The sequence below is a fragment of the Heterodontus francisci genome, chromosome 4, assembly GCF_036365525.1.
Source record: "Heterodontus francisci isolate sHetFra1 chromosome 4, sHetFra1.hap1, whole genome shotgun sequence".
Lineage (NCBI taxonomy): Eukaryota > Metazoa > Chordata > Chondrichthyes > Heterodontiformes > Heterodontidae > Heterodontus > Heterodontus francisci.
In genome coordinates this window covers 124,154,794-124,170,349 of record NC_090374.1, presented here as the reverse complement: position 1 = coordinate 124,170,349, position 15,556 = coordinate 124,154,794, and the positions used below count along the sequence as shown (strand labels likewise).

General features: G+C 45.4%; 1 protein-coding gene across 2 annotated transcripts in view; it reads right to left on the bottom strand.

Annotated features, from left to right (window-relative positions):
• The window catches only part of LOC137369232 (spindle assembly abnormal protein 6 homolog), an 87,779-nt gene that overhangs the window by 39,895 nt on the left and 32,328 nt on the right, over positions 1-15,556 (bottom strand). For both annotated transcript variants that reach the window (XM_068030108.1, XM_068030109.1), the window contains exons 5-6: positions 15,217-15,388; positions 13,891-13,968 (exon numbers count right to left, since the gene is read on the bottom strand). In XM_068030108.1, the coding sequence (XP_067886209.1) occupies positions 13,891-13,968; positions 15,217-15,388 (250 nt within the window). The remainder of the gene's footprint in view (positions 1-13,890; positions 13,969-15,216; positions 15,389-15,556) is intronic.

Sequence of the window (15,556 nt, the reverse complement as noted above, 5' to 3'; positions counted from 1 at the left end):
GAAAGTAGGGATAATGGGCAAGTACTCTAATTGGCAGAATGTGACCAGTGGTGTTGCAGAGGGATGTGTGTTGGACCACAACTATTCACCATATTTAGTAACAATTTAGATGAGATAACAGCCACATATCTAAAATAAAAGCAAAATACTGCGGATGCTGGAAATCTGAAACAAAAACAAGAAATGCTGGAATCACTCAGCAGGTCTGGCAGCATCTGTGGAAGGAGAAGCAGAGTTAACGTTTCGGGTCAGTGACCCTTCTTCGGAACTGACAAATATTAGAAAAGTCACAGATTATAAACAAGTGAGGTGGGGGTGGGGCAAGAGATAACAAAGGAGAAGGTGCAGATTGGACCAGGCCACATAGCTGACCAAAAGGTCACGGAGAACAGGCAAACAATATGTTAATGGTGTGTTGAAAGACAAAGCATTAGTACAGATTAGGTATTCACACCTAATCTGTACTAATGCTTTGTCTTTCAACACACCATTAACATATTGTTTGCCTGTTCTCCGTGACCTTTTGGTCAGCTATGTGGCCTGGTCCAATCTGCACCTTCTCCTTTGTTATCTCTTGCCCCACCCCCACCTCACTTGTTTATAATCTGTGACTTTTCTAATATTTGTCAGTTCCGAAGAAGGGTCACTGACCCGAAACGTTAACTCTGCTTCTCTTTCCACAGATGCTGCCAGACCTGCTGAGTGATTCCAGCATTTCTTGTTTTTGAGCCACATATCTAAGTTTGCCAATGACACAAAGGTAGACAGCATTGTAAACAGTGTAGATGGAAACATAAAAATCATACAAGTTATCAATACATCCAATGAATTGGCAAAACTGTGGCAAATGGATTTCAATGTAGGTAAGTTTGGACCTAAAAGGGATCGATCAGAGTAATTTCCACATTATGAAAGACTAGGAAAAAAAATGGAGGTCCAAAGAGAACTGGGGTCCATGCACATCGATTAAAATGTCATGGACAAATAGAAAGAATAAACAAAACAGCCAATGGAATGCTGACCTTTAGATCTACAGGACTAGAATACAAGGGGTAGAAAAGTTATGCTACAGCTATACAAAGCCCTGGTTAGTTTAGTTTAGTTTAGAGATACAGCACTGAAACAGGCCCTTCAGCCCACCGAGTCTGTGCCGACCATCAACCACCCACTTACACTAACCCTACACTAATTCCATATTCTTACCACATCCCCACCTGTCCCTGTACTTCCCTACCACCTACCTATACTAGGGGCAATTTATAATGGCCAATTAACCTATCAACCTGCAAGTCTTTGGCATGTGGGAGGAAACCCACGCAGACACAGGGAGAACTTGCAAACTCCACACAGGCAGTACCCAGAATTGAACCCGGGTCGCTGGAGCTGTGAGGCTGCGGTGCTAATCACTGCGCCGCCCCACACCTGAAGTACTGTGTTCAGTTCTGGGCACCACATCTTAGCAAGGATATAATGGCCTTGAAGGAAGTACAGCATAGACATGCTCGAATGATACCTGGATTCCAAAGGTTAACTTATGAGAAGAGATTACACAAATCTGGGTTGCATGGAATTTACAATGCTATAGGGTGACTTGATTGAACTTTTCATGATATTATGGGGTACTGATAGGGTAGATGGAGAGAAACTATTTCCACTGGTTGGGGTCGCTAAGACTACGGGAATAACCTCAAAGTTTGAGCCAGAACTTTCAGAAGTGAAGCTAGGAAACACATCGACAAGGAAAGGGTGGAAGAGATTTGGAACTCTTCCAAAACAGCAGTTGATGCCATTTTAAATATGGGAATGGTAGATTTTTGTTAACCAAAGGTACTAAGGGATACAGGGCAAAAGTGGGCATATGGAGTTAGGTCACAGACAACCATGATCTCAATAATAAAAGCAAAATACTGTAAATGCTGGAAATCTGAAATAAAAAACAAGAAATGCTGGAAATATTCAGCAGGTCTGGCAGCATCTGTGGAGAGAGAAGCAAAGTTAACATTTCAGGTCAGTGACCCTTCATCAGAACTGGCAAATGTTAGAAATGTAATAGGTTCTAATCAAATAAAACAGGGGTAGAGCAAGAAATAACAAAAGACAAGGTCTTGATAGGACAGGGTCACAGAGAATAACTGACCAGAAGGTCAGCAAAACCAAACGGTATGTTAATGGTGTGCTGAAAGACAAAGCATTAGTGCAGAGAGGATGTTAATGGACAGGAAAATGAACAGCCCTGGCCCAAAGTACAAACATGAAAAAAAAAATGTGGGCAAGCACATAGTAAGGAAAATGATGAAAATGATGGGCGGCACAGTGGTTAGCACCGCAGCCTCACAGCTCCAGTGACCCGGGTTCAATTCTGGGTACTGCCTGTGTGGAGTTTGCAAGTTCTCCCTGTGTTTCCTCCAGGTGCTCCGGCTTCCTCCCACATGCCAAAGACTTGCAGGTTGATAGGTAAATTGGCCATTAGCAATTGCCCCTAGTGTAGGTAGGTGGTAGGGAAATATAGGGACAGGTGGGTATGTGGTAGGAATATGGGATTAGTGTTCTTTTTCTTTTGGGCCTCCTTATCTCGAGAGACAATGGATACGCGCCTGGAGGTGGTCAGTGGTTTGTGAAGCAGCGCCTGGAGTGGCTATAAAGGCCAATTCTGGAGTGACAGGCTCTTCCACAGGTGCTGCAGAGAAATTTGTTTGTCGGGGCTGTTGCACAGTTGGCTCTCCCCTTGCGCCTCTGTCTTTTTTCCTGCCAACTACTAAGTCTCTTCGACTCGCCACAATTTAGCCCTGTCTTTATGGCTGCCCGCCAGCTCTGGCGAATGCTGGCAACTGACTCCCACGACTTGTGATCAATGTCACACGATTTCATGTCGCGTTTGCAGACGTCTTTATAGCGGAGACATGGACGGCCGGTGGGTCCGATACCAGTGGCGAGCTCGCTGTACAATGTGTCTTTGGGGATCCTGCCATCTTCCATGCGGCTCACATGGCCAAGCCATCTCAAGCGCCGCTGACTCAGTAGTGTGTATAAGCTGGGGGTGTTGGCCGCTTCAAGGACTTCTGCGTTGGAGATATAGTCCTGCCACCTGATGCCAAGTATTCTCCGAAGGCAGCGAAGATGGAATGAATTGAGACGTCGCTCTTGGCTGGCATACGTTGTCCAGGCCTCGCTGCCTTAGAGCAAGGTACTGAGGACACAGGCCTGATACACTCGGACTTTTGTGTTCCGTGTCAGGGCGCCATTTTCCCACACTCTCTTGGCCAGTCTGGACATAGCAGTGGAAGCCTTACCCATGCGTTTCTTGATTTCTGCATCTAGAGACAGGTTACTGGTGATAGTTGAGCCTAGGTAGGTGAACTCTTGAACCACTTCCAGAGCGTGGTCGCCAATATTGATGGATGGAGCATTTCTGACGTCCTGCCCCATGATGTTCGTTTTCTTGAGGCTGATGGTTAGGCCAAATTCATTGCAGGCAGCCGCAAACCTGTCGATGAGACTCTGCAGGCACTCTTCAGTGTGAGATGTTAAAGCAGCATCGTCAGCAAAGAGGAGTTCTCTGATGAGGACTGTCCGTACTTTGGACTTCGCTCTAAGACGGGCAAGGTTGAACAACCTGCCCCCTGATCTTGTGTGGAGGAAAATTCCTTCTTCAGAGGATTTGAACGCATGTGAAAGCAGCAGGGAGAAGAAAATCCCAAAAAGTGTGGGTGCGAGAACACAGCCCTGTTTCACACCACTCAGGATAGGAAAGGGCTCTGATGAGGAGCCACCATGTTGAATTGTGCCTTTCATATTGTCATGGAATGAGGTGATGATACTTAGTAGCTTTGGTGGACATCCGATCTTTTCTAGTAGTCTGAAGAGACCACGTCTGCTGACGAGGTCAAAGGCTTTGGTAAGATCAATGAAAGAAATGTAGAGGGGCATCTGTTGTTCACGGCATTTCTCCTGTATCTGACGAAGGGAGAACAGCATGTCAATGGTCGATCTCCCTGCACGAAAGCCACACTGTGCCTCAGGGTAGACGCGCTCGGCCAGCTTCTGGAGCCTGTTCAGAGCGACTCGAGCAAAGACTTAGTGTAGCATCAGTATAAATGGGTGGTTGATGGTCGGCACAGACTCGGTGGGCCGAAGGGCCTGTTTCAGTGCTGTATCTCTAAACTAAAGTAAACTGAAATAAAATAAACTGAAAATTAAAAGGGGGGGGGGGGGGGGAGTCCTTCATGCTCTGAAATCATTCAACTCACTGTTCAGTCCGGCAGGCTGTAGCGTGCCTAATCGGTAAATGAGATGCTGTTCCTCGAGCTTGCGTTGAGGTTCACTGGAACACTGCAGCAAGCCCAGGACAGATGTGTGGGCATGAGAGCAGAGGGGGTGTGTTGAAATGGCAAGCAACTGGAAGCTCGGGGTCATGCTTTTGGACTGAGCGGAGGTGTTGCGTAAAGCGGTCACCCAATCTGCGTTTGGTCTTCCCAATGTAGACGAGACCACATTGTGAGCAGCGAATACAGTATACTAAATTTAAAGAAGTAAAAGTAAATCGCTGCTTCACCTGAAAGGAGTGTTTGGGGCCTTGGATAGTGAGGAGAGAAGAGGTAAAAGTGCAGGTATTACACCTCCTGCGATTGCATGGGAAGGTGCCGTGGGAAGAGGGCGAAGTGTCGGGGGTAATGGAGGATTGGACCAGGGTGCCGCGGAGGGAACGATCCCTTTGGAATGCTGACAAGGGAGGAAAGAGGAAGATGTGTTTGGTAGTGGCATCACGCTGGAGGTGGCGGAAATGGCAGAGGGTGATCCTTTGGATGTGAAGGCTGGTGGAGTGGAAAGTGAGGACAAGGGGAACAATGGTGCGGTTCTTGGTGGGGGGGGGGGGGGGGGGGGTGGCGGAGGAGAAGGGATGAGGGTGGAGATGCGGGAAATGGGCCGGACAAGGTTGAGGGCCCGGTGGATGGAATCCTCGGTTGAGGAAAAAGGAAGACATATCAGAAGCGCTGACTGGAAGGTAGCGTCATCACAGCAGATGCGTCAGAGATGGAGTAAATGGGAGAATAGAATGGAGTCCTTACAGGAGGCAGGGTGTGAAGAAGTGTAGTCGAGATAGCTGTGGGAGTCAGTGGGCTCATAATGAATATTAGTAGACAGCCTATTCCCAGAGATGGAGACAGAGATGTCGAGGAAGGGAAGGGAAGTGTTGGAGATGGACAATGTAAAGGTGAGAGAAGGGTGGAAATTGGAAGCAAAGTTGATAAGGTTTTCTAGTTCAGGCGGGAGCAGGAAACAGCACTGATCAATGTACTGGAAAAAGAGTTGGGGGAGGGGGGCCTGAGTAGGACTGGAACAAGGAATGTTCGACATAGCCCACAAAAAGACAGGCATAACTAGGACCCATGCGGGTACTCATAGCAACACCTTTTACTTGAAGGAAGTGAATGGAGTTTAAGAAGTTGTTCAATGTGAGAACAAGTTCAGCCAGGCAGAAGAGGAGGGTGGTGGCGATGGGGACTGGTTGGGCCTCTGTTCAAGGAAGAAGCGGAGAGCCTTCAAACCGTCCTGGTGGGGGATGGAGGTCCATAGTGAACAGGAGGCGGTTGGGGCCAGGAAACTGGAAATTGTCAAAATGACGTAGTGCATCAAAGAGTCACGGATGTAGGTGGGGAGAGGCTGGACCAGGGGAGAAAAGATAGAGTCAAGATAGGAAGAAATAAGTTCAGTGGGGCAGGAACAGGCTGAGACAATGGGTCTGCCAGGACAGTCCTGCTTGTGGATTTTAGGAAGGAGGTAGAAGTGGGCTGTGCGGGGTTGATCTCATGGTAGAAAAGGCTTGAGAGGATAAATGGTCTTCTCCTGTTCCTATTTTCAGTTTATGAATAGGAAGGAGGGAAGCTGGCAAGTAACATGTTAGAAAAATTCAATTATAGGTGGTTAGATGATCGACCTCCAGTGGTGCAGTGGAGGCAAAAAGCATCCAGGGAGATGGGAGGGTGAAACACAAGCAGCAACACAGGACCGGATTTTAAAGCCCCTCCGCTGTCAGGAACAGTGGCCGGGGGTTGGGGGGGGGGGGGAAGGGGGGCAATGAATATCAGTACGGCAGCGGCCCGCCACCGACTGACAGGGGCAGGCTCCATACCAATCTCAGCGGTGGTGGCGAGGCCTTGTGGCATGCCCTGCCACTCGGCGACGAGACCCCCATTTCAATCTGTAAATTAATTTACATACCTGATTTAATGAGGGTCCCATTGCCTCCTTAACCGCTGCACCGATCTTCATTCAAGCTGACAATGCTGCGCCTTCCAATCCCCGTTCGGGGAAACGTGGCATGACACCTATGGGGTGGAGGGAGAAGTTTTGCTCTGTGCAGGGGGTGGTGGGGGGCGGGGAAGGACGAGGAGAAGAGCGGGATGACAACGCTGCGGATTGGTCGGGGTGTCTGGGGGGAGGTGATGGGAAGGGATAGAGGACAAAGGTGCCGAACTTTGGCGGGGGTGGGGGGGGTGGGGCACAGTCAAATTCTCAATATGCTAATTCCAGGGGGAAAAGGGCAGGAAAGTTTTGAAATGCCATTGGGAGGGCGGGGTGGGAAATTGCATGGAAAGGTAATTTAATTGTTTTTTGCAGAACTTTCATTTACCTGGCCCTTTATATTTTAAACGTCCATTGACGGCTGTAAGCGCTTTAAAAATGGCGCCGCGGCCATGTAAATGAGCTGCCGTGTTTGAAATCACAGCAGCTCCGCGATGTGGTGCCTGTATGCACGGGCCGCATTTCCTTTACGTCCGCGGTCAAAATTGCAGCCCAGAGTCAGAAAAATGGAAGGTGTGACTGGAGGATGCAGCCCATAGGTAGATGAGGTTAAGCTGTGAAGGGTTTTAAAATTCTGAAACTGCTTTATCAGGGCACACAAAGTCAATGGAATTTGGTAAGGACGCAGGGGGTATACAATGGCAAGAGTGTATGTGGAAGAGGTGTTGATGAGTTCTGAATTATGAAAAGTGCAAATGACAAGGACAGTTTCAGAGATCATTCTTGACAAAATAAAGGTGTCCTTAAAGGGTATCTGCTGGCGTTGGGTGAGGTAGGTAGGAATGCAGGTGAGCAATATTTTGAGGTGCAAGAAAGCAGCCATGGTAATGGACTCATTTCCTCCAAATGAAAGGTGTTGCAATGGGTACCCAAATGGGTCCTAGCTGTGCCTGCCATTTTGTGGGATAGGTGGAACATTCCTTGTTCCAGTCCTACTCAGGCCTTCCTCCCACACCTCTTTCAGGTACATTGATGACTGTATCTGTACTGTTTCCTGCTCTCGCCCTGAACTGGAAAATTTTATTGACTTTGCATCCAATTTCCATCCTTCTCTTGCCTTCACATGGTCTATCGCCGATTCTTCCCCTATTGGACTATTCCGACTCCATTTCTGGGGAGAGGTTATCAACCAATATTCACTATAAGCCCACTGACTCCCACAGCTAATTTGGCTACACTACCTCACACCTCTCTTCCTGTTAGGACTATTTCATTCTCCCAGTTTCTCCATCTCTGTTGCATCTATTCGGACGATGTAACCTTCCATGCTAGTGCTTCTGATATGTCTTCCTTTTTCCTCAAATGAGGAGTCCCCGCAAACTGCGGTCGGCAGGGACCTCAACCGTGTCCGTTATATTTCACACACGTCTGCTTTCATCTGTTCCCCTCCCTCCCAGAATCACAATAGGGCTCCCCTTGTCCTCACCTTCCATCATACCAGCTTCCATATTCAACAGATCATCCTCCACTATTTCCACCACCTCCAGTCTGATGCATCACCAAACACATCTTCCCCTCCCCTCCTTTTTCAGCATTCCAAAGGGACCGTTCCCTCCACGATACCCCAGTCCACTCCTCAGTCATTCCCAACAGCCCTCCCCTTCCTACGGCACCTTCCCATGCAAATGTAGGAGATGAACACCTGCCCTTTTACATCCTCCCTTATCATCCAAGGCCCAAGCGCTCCTTCCAGGCAAAACAGCAATTTACTTGTATTTCTTGCAATTTAGTATACTGTATTTGCTGCTCACAATGTGGTCTCCTCTACATTGGGGAGACGAAACGCAGACTGGGTGACTGTTTTGCGGAACACTTCCATTTAGTGTCCAAGCGTGACCCTGAGCTTCCTGTCGCCTTCCATTTTAATTCTCCATATTGCTTCCACTGATCTTTCTGTTCTCGGCCTCGTGTAGTATTCCAACGCAAGCTTGAGAAACAGTACCTCATCTCTTGACTGTGCACTTTACAACCTTCCGAATTTAATGCTGAGTTCAACAATTTTGGATCATAACCCCTGCTCCCATTTTGTTTCCTTTATCTTAGCTTTTTTCTCGATTCTCCCTTATTTCCTTTTCTTTGCTCTCGAATGGCACTCCTGTCATTCACGCCTCCAGACACGTCTTTTGTTTCTTTACTTAACCCAGTACCACTCCCTTTGGCTTTGCACCATGAAACCTTTTGTCAAATAATCTTTCCTGCCCTTCACCCTATTACAGACTTTCCCTCTTGTTCTTTTTCCCACCCTCCAGCCTCCTTTACTTGCTCAAAACCTATTACGTTTCTAACTTTTCCCAGTTCTGATAAAAGGTCACAGATCTCAAACATTAACTCTGTTTCTCCACAAATGCTGCCAGACATGCTGAGTATTTCCAGCATTTCTGTAATTTGGTATTGAACTGGTTGTGGGACTGAAAATTCAGCTCAGGGTCAAAATCTAAATGAATGTCCATGGAAGCTGATGGAATCAGTACCAGAGAATTAAATCACAATTTCAACTTTGTCAATAATGAACGACTGGAAGTTATAATTCATCCAGGGCTTGATGTCTGATAGGCAGTCAGACAATACTATTAGGGGTGTTCTTGACTCTAGTGAAATACTGGTGCGGAAAGATCTGACTCCAGCCCAGGACCCAGTGAAGAGTTGTTTAAATTTGTACAAGCCCTCCCGAAATTTGAGGAAAGGCACAGAGGTAATTTTTATTCCTTTTGAAAAGATAGACAGATGAAGTGGCCGAAAGGAAAGCTGGACACTGCTTATGCAAAGCAGGTTGATGGGCAGAGCTCATGAAGTTTATGCCATGCTTTCTGAGGAGGCTTCTGCAGATTATGAGGTGGCAAAAAAGGCTATCCTCGCTGCTTATGAGTTAGTTCCTGACGCGCACAGACAGAAATTTCAGAACTTCCAGAGACAGCCTGGGCAGACTTGTATAGAATTTGAGGGTGTAAAGCAAATTAATTTTGATCATTGGATGTGGGCACTAAAGGTAGAGGCCACGTATGAGAACCTTAGGGAAATAATTCTCCTGGAAGTTAGTAAGAACCTACACAGAGAACCAGAAAGTTTCAGCAGCCAGACAGGCGGCAGAAATCACTGATGATTACGAGCTTGTTTATAAGCCCAAACCCTTTGTGTCACCCCTACAAACCCGAGAAGAATAAAAGTGGGAGGAGGTGAAAGGAAGGCTAGTCGCCAGGGACAAGAAGGGACAGCTGGGAATGCCCTGGGATGATCTCCTCAGGTGAGAAAGGAAGGTGCTTAGGGTGGAAGTGAGGTCCAAAAGCCTAAGTGTTACCATTGCCACAAGGTGGGACACCTTCGTGCAGAATGCTGGAAGTTGCGGAGTAAACCCATGGGACTTATTGGGGTGCACAAGGCCAATGCAGAGAAAGAAGCCCTGACCGATAGTGTGACAAATCAGGCTGTAACTCTGGCTGCAGCTGTTAAGGCCAAGTACAAAAACCAACGTGAGCGTGGGGGACATGAACGAGATACCTGAGAGTTACAGGGAATTTTTGTCAAAAGGAAAAGTAACTCCTTATCCCTCAAGTGAGGCAGGTAAACCTATAGTTATAGTTAGGGATACAGGAGCCATACAAACTCTTTTGTTGGGGGACGGCATAACTGTTCCAGCAGACAGCGCATTGAATGCCAAGATTTTAGTGATTTTTGCAGAGAGTATATACCCGTACCTTTGTATCAGGTGCACCTAGAGTGTGACCTGATGTCTGGAACGTTAACCGTAGGAATTGTCCACAGTTTGCCCATAGACGGAGTTGACCTACTCCTGGAGAATGATTTGGCCGGAGGGAAGTTAGTAGCTTTTCCAGTTATCACAGAAAAACCAAGTGAAGTCAAAGATTCCATAAATTTTTCCTTCATGTGTAGTAACCCGAGCAATGGCTTAACAGGTTCCACTGTCAGAGGTAAGAGGTAAAAGTGGCACCACAGACCGACAGCCGAATATCTGAAACTTTCTTTGGGAATTTGGATAATCCGAAGGAAATGTTCGGTAAGTCTTCTCTGATCAAGGCTCAGCAAGCCGATCCAGAGTTAGGTAAAGTGGCACAATTGGCTTTAAGTGAAGCTGAAGCAAAGGGAGCTCCGGAAGGCTACTATATTAAAAATGGGATTCTGATGAGGAAGTGGAGACCTCCTCACAGATCTGTGGATGAAGAATAGACGGTTGTTCATCAGTTAGTAGTACCGCCCAAGTATCACTGGGAAATATTAAGGACAGCCCATGAAATTCCTATAGTGGAACATGTGGGGATTCAAAAGACCCAATCACGTATAGGTTGACAATCTTCCTGGCCTGGTCTTTCCAGGGACGTGGTGCAGGGAAAACCACAACCTAACAAAGGCAGACTCCAACCCAATTCCTCGCTTGGAAGACTGTATTGACAAAGCGGGCAGAGCCAGGTTTCTTACAAAAATAGATTTGTTAAAGGGATACTGGCAGGTTCCTTTAACACCCCGAGCAGTTTCCTTTAACACCAGATGGTCTTTTCCAATGCCGAGTGATGCCATTCAGGCTAAAAAATGCCCCAGGCACTTTTTAGAGACTAATGAACCAAGTGGTAGCCAGTATTCTTAACTGTGTGTTTTTCCTTGTCGATGTGCTGGTATACAGTGACACTAGGAAGGACCACTTGGAACAGTTAGAAGCTCTGATTAGAAAATTACAGTTGGCTGATTTGGTAATAAACTTTGCCAAAAATTCAAAAACCAGAATGCTAGACTATTCCGATAGGGTTTACTGTTACAGCCCTATTACTTGAAGGTTATCCACATTGCGGAAAAATTTTTTTATTGCGGATGCTTTACCTAGAATCTAACTTTTCTTTGAGTTATCTGAATGCAAAGATGGTACAAAGTCAAACTGTATTAGCTACAGGTAAAGAGTGAATGAGAATGAGTGTGTAAATGTGTTTTAATAATTTTTCATCTTCTGTATTTTCACTCTTTGTAATGAAACGCATTTAAAAATGGCGTTTCATGCCTCCAAGGGTGGAGGTGTTAAGAAAATGCTTCCATTTTTCTTACTATTTTATTTTTGGCTGCGTTTGCTGACAACACAACCACTAGGTGGCGCAGTGCTTGCACATGCGCAAATGCAGGCTCTTCAACTGGAATGTCAGTGTCTGCAACAGTCAGGCGACTGCCAGGATTAAAGGCAGCGCTGCTCAATTTATCACAGGAAATGCTCATGGCTAGATCGTTCGAGCAAACTAACCTTACATTAAGTTGGATGGAAGCCCAATAATATGTCACTATGCAGTTATACGGTAATCCTCAGATCCATTTAATATTAGGAACCGTATTAAATAAAAAAGGAATTTTATGATTGAATTTCCATTGGAAGATAGTAAATTGGCCCCCCGATAGATGGAAAAGAAAATCGGGCAGAGTATAAAATGTGCTGTCAATTCATTATTATGATTTGTTAATATGACCAGGACTGGTTTCACCCGAACGCAGCTACTAGCTACCACCCCACCGGCTGCTCTCCCCCCTCAGCAACTCGCTTTCTCCCCCTCCTCCCCACCGGCCGCTCCCCACCCCAGCTCCAGACCTTGCTGCTCCCCTCCACTCCCCTCCCCTGGCCGATTGTTCCCCATTCGCGCCACTCCACTCTCCAGCTGCTCGCTTCTCCACCCCCCCAGCTGCAAGCTCTGGGCCACACTGCTTCCCTCCTCTCGCCCACTCACTCCCACGTTTCATCAGTCTCCAAGCGCCTCATGAAGAAGCAAGGGGTGAGGGGCGATGTAGGAGCGAGTGGCCGAGAGGAGAGAAGCTGCGCGGCCTAGAGCTACTGTCTGGAAGAAGGGGCGGGGAGCAAGCAACTGGAGAGCAGGGTGGCACGAAGCGAGGAACAATCGGCCAGGGGAGTGGAGGGAAGCAGCGAGGTCTTGAGCAACCGGTGAGGGGAGGACGTGTCAAGGCCTGGAGCGAGGGTGGAGAGCTCCAGCCTCAAAGTCTCCCATTCAGCCACTTCCTCCAGTCGAGTGAGGGTCTCGATACCCGATGACGCTTTATCGCGCATGCGCCAAGATGGACCTGGCACAGATACGTGATGACGTCATCCCGCGCATGCGCCACTAAGTACTGGCAAGATGTAGCTGCGCATATGCGCATCTTGGCGCACTCTGATGACGTCAGCAGGTCGCTGCGTTGTCAGGAATCACTTTTTTTTTTTTGAGGACTTATGTTAAAACTGAAAAGATTCCACAGATGTGTTTTGAAAGCCACCTGTGCTGGAGGCCACCTGTGATTTGGGCTCAGAAAGCAGCAGAACCTTTGGTGAGCTGGAAAAAAAATGGTTACTGAGAAGCCACATGTCAAGGTTTACAGAGGTTAGGAGGTCAACTCATGGTTTGAACATTATTTTCAGTTTTAGTTGTGGTGTGAACTGTTTGAAGACGGTTGTTGTTTTCCTGCCAAGGAGAAAAGAAACCACCCGCTCTCCTCCTTCTCTACCTTTTTGAAGAAATCCTGCCAGGACCCAGTGCGGGAAAAAGTCCCTGGTGCCGTATCACTCCTGAGGAGCTGGGGAAAAAATCCTGCAATTCAAGTGTGCTGGCAGAAAAACCTTGATGCCACATTTCTCCCAGAGAGCCTACTAGAATAATTAGACATCTCCGGAATAGACTGCTTCTGAAATGATTCCAGGTGACCAGTCTCCGTATGCCCAGATGCCAGACCAAAAAAGGGACAACTAACTTCGTTCCATTTCTTCTTTCTTTTGTCGTCAAGAATTAGCAAGTATTTGGCCAAAATAGTTTTGTCTTTTTTTTTGTAACAGACCTCCGCAGAATGAACTTCTGTATTTTTTCCAGTGTGTGAGTAGAGTTGGGGAATTTTTAAAAAGGGAACTTTCATATGTTAATCGTGTGTTAACGCTTTGCTTTGTTACTGGTTAAGTCTTATTTTATAATAAACTGATAATTTTGTTGTCTATTAAAGAAACCTGGGTGGTATATTTTGTTCTGGGATAAAAAAAAAATATAGAGTATATCATTCGCTGCATTGGTAACTGGGTAAACATTTAAATAGATGCTGTGACCTGTGGAGAAGTAGAACTAGAAAAGAGTGCACTCCTTCCACCTCGGTCGCAACAACATGGACAAAAAGAAATCATTTGAGGATACATATTGAGAAAGATAGGAAGGAAACCACAAGAGTGCTGTCATGGAGGTGGACCTTGAGAAGCAATTGTGAGAATGGGATGTTTGAAAGTCAAGGGAGCATATATTAAGTCTCAGCCACAGAGGAGTTATCTCTATACTTTCACTGCCTGCTCACATTTCCATGAAAATGGGGAAGGCAAAGCTCCACATGTGCATCTACAATTAAAAGTATACTCTCGGTCCAATTCCATAATTTCCATAGTTGACCAATCCGAGGTACTGAAGCATTATGTTGATAAAAACATCCTGTCTAATTTTTCCTCAAGACAAAAACTTCAGGGCAGCTCAGGTCAGGAATGGGGTAACTAATCTTCACTTCTGATGCACAGAAATGCATGCTGGTGTTTCAGTTCATGCTATCATTATGCTGCCTCAATCAAGATTTTTATTTACAAACCTGTTGAGTGATGCTTAATCTTTTTGTTAGGTCCTCTTCTGTTCTATGCAACCTTTCTTGTAGCGAACTATTTTCTATCTGTAAAAGGAAATAACTGTTTAAATTAACGATAGTTTGCCTATTAAAGGATTTCTTAATTGCAATTTGCCAAGTTAATGCTATTATCCTTAGTATGGTCCTTTATTTAAATGCTATTTAAACACAATTTAAGAAGGATGTAATTTTGCCATATTAAGCAATACATCATTAGAATTAATATTGATATTTGAATTAAGCAACCTTGTACACAGATCTTTTATTTTCTCCCAGTTGGGTTCTTCTCACTCCTGCTATATGACTTTAGTTATTCAGATAGCTGAGTGTGATAATGAAATGGCATGGCTATGGAAATAATTCTACTTTGATCTCTCCAATAAAAGATGTATAATCTTGTACTGGATCAGTGGCCAGATATCCACAATAAGATGTCTAACTGGACATGTGGCTCTCTGCAACATACACCATTTCACACTTGGTAAATCTGACAGCTCAGGTACTTGGATACCCTAGTCATGGTAGAGGAGCAAACAGGACAACAATGATGCCAGGTTAATTAAAATTGTGCACCTGCAGGAGACTTAATCTGTAGGACAGTAGCAGCGATAGAAAAACTGCAGTTAGAAATTTTGAAATCCTAGAGCAGCTGTTATTCTAAGGTGGTCTCTCATCTAAGCCTAACTGTACTTAGCTTCTGAGATCAAACCAAATTGGACATATCAGACAAAGACTATTACATCTATTATCTCCAGGCAGTCTCCCATCCAAGGACTAACCAAACCGAATTCTGCTTAGTTTCAGAGATCTGACAGGAACAGTGCTATTTAAACAATGTGGAAGTCGGCTGCAGTTGGAAGTACTGACCAGCTCAATTCTTCTACTTTTAGGTCAATTTGATGTCAAGTTACACCTCAACGTACTTTATTGTTCTCTGCTTTGGCATCTGTATGTAACTTTAAAAAAAACTGAGCTGTCAGAATTTTGCTAAGTTTGGTCAAGTTAGCTTTATACTTATCTAGAATGAACCACAAAACCTATCAAAACAATTAAAATGTTAATGAAAATAGAAATTTTGGCTGAAGTCGAAGGTAAGCATTTGTATATTTTGTTACAAATAATTTGGATGAGAAAATTATCTACAGTGGCCAGAAATCTCTCTTGAAAAATTCACATCAGCAGATTATTACAACAGCACAGCTTAAAGAAACATTCCATTATTGCAGCAATTAACCAGAATAAATTTAAGAGTATGGCTAATACTCTCATAAGAAATGGACAGTAGAAACTAACTTTCACATTTTGAAGGCAGGTAGCTAAATATTTCTTGACGTCACTATCATTTCCTGGTAGCAGCTTTAAGGAGAGGTGGGTGAGGTGCTTGAATGGATTGGTTTCGATTATATCTAAGCTTGCTGGCTTGTGGTCCAATGCTGAATACAGGGTTACCAACTGAAGCATAAACCTATGGAAAATCAACAATGGAAAGCATTTTAAAATCAACAATGGGAAGCATTTTAAAATTCTGAATTTTTGGAAGACAGTTAGAGAGAAGGAACAGACTTTCATATATATAGTGCCTTTTTCCACGTCAGGATGCCCTAAAGCACTTCACAGCCAATTAAGCACTTTT